This window comes from Mercenaria mercenaria, chromosome 5, assembly GCF_021730395.1.
Source record: "Mercenaria mercenaria strain notata chromosome 5, MADL_Memer_1, whole genome shotgun sequence".
NCBI classification, from domain to species: domain Eukaryota; kingdom Metazoa; phylum Mollusca; class Bivalvia; order Venerida; family Veneridae; genus Mercenaria; species Mercenaria mercenaria.
Window position 1 is genome coordinate 9,691,265 of NC_069365.1, and position 8,913 is coordinate 9,700,177.

Below are 8,913 nucleotides of genomic sequence, written 5' to 3' on the forward strand. Positions count from 1 at the left end.
AGGTTAAAAGTCGTACAGGTTGTATGCAAGTATATATAGCTGAACACAGTATAAATATGTACTTCCACTAAAAATCTGGAAGTTTTTTAAACAATCGACTGTTCATGACGTTTCATTATAAATAGAGCTCTAAATACACAATTAATTCATAAACTGAGTAAGTTAAATAAATTTGAAGAGGAGTTTCTACATTTGTAATATCTAAATTTAAAATGTTTTGGTAAAAGATAGCCATTGGATATCAATAAGATAAATAACGTTGTCTAGGGCAGTCATACGTTGTCCGAAACCAAAAGGTCGGTTCTCGAATATATAGAAATCTGAGTAAAAATATTAAGAGTTTCAGACGACCTTCTAAATCATCCATTAGTATTAATTTTAAACGTTTGATAAGGCATATTATTAACTAACCGTGATTGATAGTTTGTTCTTTTTCTTCAAATGTTAAACTATTTTCTAATAGGAATGCCAAAAACTAGAAAGAGGCAAAATAACGTAGGTAAAGGTCAGAAGTTAGCGAGAAGCGCGCACGCAAAGGTCCCGTAGTAACACAGTCTGGCCACAAAACCAGGGGTCGTTAGTTCGCATCCCTGCTCTCCAACTCAAATTACTAATATTTGAATAAGACTCCCGTGTTTGGGTGCTTTACACCTGCAATGATAAAGAACCAGGTAAGCTTTGAAATAAGAGCGTCTTCGGTGTAATTCACTGCGAGATTATGCACCAAGTCTTAAATTGTTACCATGATCATACCATGCATTATATTTGTATCGTGCCATTCATGGTCACTTGTTTTAATAAGAGCTGTGCATTGCGGTCAACTTCATAACGTCACTTGTGTTTACAATGTTTTTTTCGTAATTAATTTATTATATTTTTTAATCTATAGAAAATATTCGTGGAGAACTTTTATGATTGTCAAGAGACGTCACGTGCTGATCCGATTTATTCCATACTGGGTATATATTAATCATCCAACAAAATAGCCAGCTGTCAAATCGTCATTACAACTGCAGTCATCAAGATTAAAATCGCAGCACCAGATACGGGATATATCCTGTCTCGAAAATCCATATCAGGCTCAAAGTTCGCTTTCACCGGATATGGAATGTTTCGACAACGCATATTTCGTTTCCAGTCATCCACAAACCATGTAACTAATATAATTGTTCGCATGACGTTATAACGTATCGCATGAAACATTCTCTTGTATTTCGAAGTATTACATACGTAAACAAATAAAACATATGTTCACCAGTCTATTGATTACCATTTTGCAGTTCATATTTAACACCAGGACATCTATTAACATAACATATTAAACAACCTGTTATAACACAAACTAAGGATTTCTAAGCGTTCATGCTTCTTCTTTGCTGTAATACTCCGCGCAAAAAAAAATGTGAATAAATATGGCGGAAGGCTTTATTCACGGCTGTAAAGGCAGATTGACACTGGCTACAACCGCGATTAAAATCGCAACTGTAACACTGTTCATAGTGCTAATTGTACATACCGTTGGATTTGCTTTACCATACTGGTTAAAAGTTGTTTCCATTCGGTCTAATATAGTAAATTCTTCTATTGATATTGAGAGTACAGAATTCCTGGGATTATGGAAAGATTGTTTATGCGGTAATATCACGGGCATGAGTGAATGTAACTGTTTTACAAAAGACGCGTTTGCAGGTAATACAAATGTTTTAATTTTTGTTGCATACAAATATACCAATCTGTGAATACGAAAGCTACACGTTTACACTGAGTCAGGGCGGCTCTTATGGGTTGTCTTTAGACCCAGTTTATATACAATGGTTTTAGCATGACAACACAGTCTTTAAAAATGATGATATAGTTTTCTCCGTTTGTGTCCTCTTTTCATCATTCATATACTATGGCAAGTTTAAAGCTTGCATGTTGGTCTAGGGCACACAGATCATCACCAGTCCCTCACTTAGCTCCCGGATAAGTGCCCGGATGCATCCACAATCAAGTTCTCAGCTTGCAGCCATCTGGTCTTCATAGCTTGAACAAATCTGCCGTCTTGTATAAATCTAGCTCATGAAATTTATAACATGTAAATAATAACAATTATAATCTGCTATACAGCGGTCCGCCCGCTTAGCTCAGTAGGTAAGAGCGTTGGTCTACGGATCGCGGGGTCGTGAGTTCGATCCTCGGGCGGGGCGTATGTTCTCCGTGACTATTTGATAAACGACACTGTGTCTGAATTCATGTCCTCCACCTCTGATTCATGTGGGGAAGTAATAAACGACACTGTGTCTGAATTCATGTCCTCCACCTCTGATTCATGTTGGGAAGTTGGCAGTTACTTGCGGAGAACAGGTTTGTACTGGTACAGAATCCAGGAACACTGGTTAGGTTAACTGCCCGCCGTTACATGACTGAAATACTGTTGAAAAACGGCGTTAAACCCAAAACAAACAAACAATCTGCTATAATAATAATGCATACATGCGGACAAACACACAAACAGTTTTGACAAATACACATTCAGTTGTTTTACAATAAGATCATATAAAGGTCCGAATGAATGTACTGTATTTCATAACGATTTTTTTAATTGCTTGCGTTTGTAATCAATTACTGCAGTTATACGTTAAAAGCACGGTAACATCTGGGTGACACTCGATGCTGCAATGAATTCAAGTCTGTTCTCTGTAAGATCAAACACTCGGCGATTTTGTTTATTGTGATCTCAAAACGTATAAGCCATATGTTCAGTTTCAGTCTATTAATTGATTCAAAGTATTATGCTCGATTACCAGTCTGACATGTTCGCTTTAATATTTTCTTGATCATCAGTTACTGTTGGTTCATAAATTTGTTTCTGACACCAACATAATGGTAACAATCATCGTTAAAAGTAGTTCTTTGAATTTGAATAAAAGTTTAGTGGAATTCTAAAATATTGCTGATTACTTAAAAGAAAGAGGAAATAAAACAGGGTCTTTGAAAAAGGATACAATTTTTTATTGAAAGTTATAAACACGCGTAAAACAGACAATGATTTCCTTCTTAAAGCAAAATGTTGTCGAAGTAAGAGGACAAATGAATTACCCCATACATTGTCTAAAAGAATCAAACGTTCTTGTCGGACAATGCCGCTGTATTGCTGGGTGAATAAAACACATGTGTACTGTCATTTAAACAATTGAAACTTGCTGGGAAACTCTTTGTGTAAAACCTGTTTCGGATCACGTGATAAATTTTGTCGATATGGAGTATATGTATATCATTTTAGTGTATAATATGTATAATATACTGACTAAAGGTTAGAGTTAGGATTACCATGGTTACAAAAAATATACATTTAAGATAAAAAAAATTCAAATCGCTTGATTCCGGTTTATACCGGAGTCTTTAACATGTCATAGGCGCACCAGATCTGTTTTAGTCACAGTCGTCAACAAGTAAAATTTTGATGCAGAGCATCAAATCATCGGAGAACTGAATTTTTGTTGTATTCTCAGAACGACTGCACCAGATCTTTAATGAGAAACATCGAATTATGAGTTTACAAGTTTTACAAGTTAATTCATATAAATTCCAGAAGGGTTAGACCCAAGAGGACATGTGATACATGATATGGCGGTATATGTAACACAATTTTACAATGGAATTTGACAAATATAAACTACCCCGTAAATATATCATATTATGCCATTAATTAATATCCATGACAAAGCAGTATATAAACAATCTCTGATAATGACACTCACTCACAGACTGGTTATTGACAATGACTTGCGGTAATTGTATATAAATGCTAATTGTAATAAATTTATATGTAAAATAGAACTTTGACAATGACTAAGGCTGACAATAGCTGCAGACAATGACTGCTGACAATGATTATATGGTGGTATATAACACAATGTTACAAATGAAATTTGACAGATATGAACTATTTTATATCATATCATATTACGCCATTAACATCCAGGACAAAGAAGTATATTAAACCATCTCTGATCATGGCACTGACTATTGACAATGACCTGTGGTGATAAAATTTAATACAAATTACCCATATATAAATGCTAATTGTGATACACGTATATGTAAATAGATTTTGATAATTATGAGTGTACACCGTTAGAACATTGATTATGAGTGTGAACATCGTCATCACATGAATAATGATATGATCGAGTGTGCAATATCAGAACATAAATAATGAGTGTGCATCGTTAGAACATAAATCATGAGTGAGCTTCGTCAGAACATAAATGATGCATTTGCATCTTTAGAACATAAATAATGAGTGTTCACCTTCTGATTATAGATAATTAATGTGCATCGTCAGAACATAAAATGTTTAATCATGAGTGTGCATCGTTAGAACATAAATTTATTCGCGCCTCACCCGGGGCGTTGAATTCTTCATGTGAGGAAGTCATCCACCTGGTTTACGGAAGGTCGGTGGTTCTACCCAGGTGCCCGCTCGTGATGAAATAATGCACGGAGGGGATCTTGGGGTCTCCCTCCTCTAGCAAAGCTGGAAAGTCGCTATATGACCGAAAATTGTGTCAGTGCGACGTTAAATCAATCAAAAAACAACAGCAACAACACCCCCGCCCCCATAATTCATGAGTGTGCATCCTTAGAACATAAGTTATGAGAGTGTTCATGGAATGCAACATAATTTATGTGTGCTCTGATTGTTGGCACATAAATTATATGTGTGCAATGGATCGTTAAGTCATAAGTTAAAAGTGTACTTATTGTTGGATTTCATAAATTATAAGAGTGCTCATGTTAAAACATAAATTAGTAGTATGCTCACCGTTGGAACATAAATTATACGTTTTGTCTATCGTTAGACATAAATTATACGCGTGATCATCGTTACATTAATAATTAGTGTACTTATCTTCGGAACAGAAATTATGAGTGCGCTCATCGTTAGAACATAAATAAAGGGTGTGCTCATCGTTAGAACGTACATTACGCGTGATGTCACACTTCCTTCCTAAAATAAAAGCAAACATTAACTTATGATTCTAAGATTACGACTTCTCAACAGTGAAATATAAATGCAGGTGATATATTACATGTGAAATCACTGATTAATATGTGTTAGAAACGCTTTTTGGGGTGATTAGCCCCAGAGTGAACAATACGGTTCAGATTCTCTTAATACATTATGCCTACAAGCAACAGTAAACAATCGCCCCCGAAATAGTCCTAACATTTCCGCAGAACAGTGATAACATGCATGGCATATAAATATTTATAGCTGTCCAAAATACATAGAATACTATAATTTCGACGTGATTCTGTAAATAATTATGTCATGCAGCTCTCTGTTATCCTTTCAGATAAAATTAGAAAATATTACATAATGAAGGTAAATTAATTCGCTGCCTATGAATGAAATATCCGTATGAATGGAACTTTTGTCTTTGGTAAGGTAAAACTCAATGACATGATACACACCCTGTGTAATATGCAAAGATAAAGCTAATATTTCATGCGAAATGAAAGACGTATTTAAAAAAATATACAACACATCGAATTAAAATTTTATCGATTTTATCTACAAATAGCTCATCAAAGTAACACTGGTTCCGAGCACAGTTTTATTCATAACAAATGTCGATATGAATTATACTGCGCATTATTAGTTTTATGTTTAATAAAAATATTACTTTTACTAGGTATGATTTTCCATATATAGTACAATAAATAATGAGCACAAAATATGAATAAAGTAAAAGGGGAGCATTAATTCTTCCAGATCAGTTGCTATAGGTTCTAGGGGAAGTAAGCGCTGCGTGGAATTGCCACAGTAACGTGAGAAGAAACAAATAGCCACAATCTACGATTTGTATACCGAAACAGCGTACATGCTATATTTTGGTACAGAAATAATGTTTACATTTGCAATAGAAACTATAACATTATTTGATTTAACGGTAGTTTGTTTGTTTGTTGGTTTCTTTTGGCAGTTTTATACTAAACAAGTTCGTTTTAGAAACATTCTGACGAATGCTGAAAGTAATACTGTAAAAAGTGCTTTTCAGAGGGGGTGGGGAATGGGGAGTAAATATAAGCTTTTTTTTTTATTAAACACCCGTTTTCAACTGTATTTAAGGTTATATTAAGATACTACACTATTACGGGTCCGTCAATTTTCCAGACCATCGTATTAGGGAAGGAACAGGACTAGACCATAATCATTAACAGTCCTGTTGGTAGCGGGACTCGAACCTAAAATTTCCCTCAGACCGACAAGAAAATCGCCCCTTCAGTACTTCAGTGCTTTGATTAAATATTGTATCATGGTTCAATTTACAGCACTCCACTGATTTTGGTTTTTATTTGACAGGTTCGTTAAGGACTACGCAGATACTTGAAACTGTCGGGATTGTTGGACTTGCCACCAGCGGAATACTTTCCATAATTCTTGTTTGTTTACGACAACGTGACAAAATTCTTAAAGTGATTAACATCATGGTTTCTTTATGTTCAGGTATGTTTCAAATTTTTATCAAATGATATCATCACTACAATGTTAAACTTTGTTTCAAGTCCTTTAAGTTTCATATATTTACGGTATACTTTCTGTTGATGTAGCTTTAAAGTGTTAAACTGTTTCAGGCATGTTTGAAGTCCTTACTTGTTTAAACATCTTTTATATACATTCATATTGTAAGTATCGAAAACTATTGTGTTAGTATGGCATGTGCTAAATAGTCTTTTGTAATATTGTAAAAAAAGTAGCAAATAATGTCCATGATGATTAACATTTAGCCTGCTGGCGGCAAGTGATTCTACCTTTGCGGCCAGTGCAGACCAAGATCAGCATGCACATTCGTGCCTCATGTCTTAAAAAAATAAGTGGCGCTTTTATTAATGCAAATTAAACTGCTCAGTTTATCATCTATTGTAAAAGCTTTACTTTTCCCTCAATAATCCAGGCGTGTGTATCATGGTGGGTGTGGTTATCTTCGAGCGGGAGACGTTTGATCGTGTAACTTTACAAACCTCATCTTCCGAACAACGTTCTAGTTTAACCACTTCTTTCATACTCTGTACCATTGCTGCTGGACTTTGTATATTTTGTGTTCCCCTCCTTGTTATAGACCTCTTTAATCGTGGTCGCCCAGAACGGCACGAGCTGCAGCTAATTCACGTGGAAAACAAGGGTCAAGAGCAATTTATCACTAGACAAAAGCAACCGCAACTCCCACCGACGAACATCATACAAGAAGATGATATGTTGCCTTAGTGATTTTGAACTGGAAAACAAAAACACAGTGATATATTTTACACGTCGTACTGGAACACCGATGCCGTAACGGTTAAGCTTTCGACTGCTACATCGAGAAAATTGATATGATAGATTTTCGAGAAAATTGATATTATACTGGATGAGTGTAATATGCCACCCAATTGATTTTAATCTTTGATATGCTTGCACTTTTTAATCTTTGATATGCTTGCCTCTAAGGAAAAACCACATACTCGTGTCGATTCAGTTTAGATCTTTACATTGAGAAATAGAAGTTTTAGCTATCAATTTTAAAATGTTCTTTTTGAAATTTTGACTGCCGATTTTCAAAGATTTTTTGTTCATGTTTTGTGAATTATTGACTAACGTTATTTCTACGAAAAACAACAACAACAAAAAAAAAACACGTTATTTTTCCACTACAAAGAACACACTAGGTAACCGGATATGTTCGGCGCAGGATGCTAAGTTCGGCGCAGGATCGATACATTGATTTGATACCTTTACTTTAGAGGGGTTAGTATTCTCCTCATTTCGGTCTATAAAAACAAATAACCAGTAAAATCACCTCACTAGCCTTATCAAGTAATAAATGAAGTTTCCAAAGCCTATTTAAAATCCTGAGAAGATGCAATTTTAAGAGAATCAACGGCGATGTTAAATGTTAAACTTTACGCCAATTTCGAAAAATATATAGTTTATAACCACATTTCTGTAAAACTATTACTAAACAAAGCCAATATCTTTATGGAGTATATCTATCAATCTTTCCCCTGTCATCCTTCCAAATGATACTGTCTAAATCGGTGTTTTATAGGAGATTTTCGTAGTTGGTGGGGAACAATAAAACAAACAATTCTAATATGGATCTCTGTCAACTGGTTCCTTTTGTTCCATAAAAAATCTCTAACAAAATATACTGAAAATGATAAAATGTTGCTCAAAAGTGATTGAAACCTTTAACGGATGACTACCAAAATCTTAAATCTGTCTCAATTTGTAAAAAGCGTGATCGTAATAGTATTATGTTTATGTTCTCATAAAAATGAAAACTAATGCAGATTTCAGATTTCAATATCATTTTGCAAGAATATTCCTAGAAGTAACCTCTCCTCTGTTGCTATTCACAAGGGCAACGACTGCCATGGACTTTTCTCATCTTCTCAACAATGAAATTGCTAGTTCGGTTTCAGAAAGTTTATGTTCCCCATGATACCTATCTCAGCTGTGAAACTTTGGTGAGCGATCTTGGGCCACCATGACTCAAATGATTAGTTATTCTTTATTCGGCGAACGCCGTCTAAGAACGAATTCGTTACCTATGCCACGTGACTTCAGTTTGCAAATCAAACTCTTGATAACGCATTATAGAAAATTTATCAAATGAAGATTTATGCAACACTCTGCCTGGATTGGACAGAGTGTCAATTTCTTTCACTCTGTTGATTTGTGCTACGCTGATGAATGTAGACATAAGCGTTTATCCTAAACGACGCTGTTCACATTTTAAAGCTAACTTTGGCTCAGTATATTTAGCAAGAATATTGATATATCTCAAAATGATAAGTAAGTTTAATAAATATTGATAAAAACCGTTTCAAATACCAACTATATCAAAGTAAAGAAAGAAGCTGAATACGGTCTGCGTATCA

At 34.8% G+C, this 8,913-nt stretch overlaps 1 protein-coding gene across 1 annotated transcript; it reads left to right on the forward strand.

Moving 5' to 3' along the window:
• The first annotated feature begins 1,293 nt into the window (after positions 1 to 1,293).
• Positions 1,294 to 8,608, forward strand: LOC123556414 (uncharacterized). The gene is made up of 3 exons (XM_045347081.2): positions 1,294 to 1,689; positions 6,356 to 6,499; positions 6,948 to 8,608. The coding sequence occupies exons 1-3, from the start codon at positions 1,413 to 1,415 to the stop codon at positions 7,256 to 7,258; spliced, it is 732 nt and encodes a 243-aa protein (XP_045203016.2). The 5' UTR covers positions 1,294 to 1,412; the 3' UTR covers positions 7,259 to 8,608.
• The last annotated feature ends 305 nt before the right edge of the window (positions 8,609 to 8,913 follow it).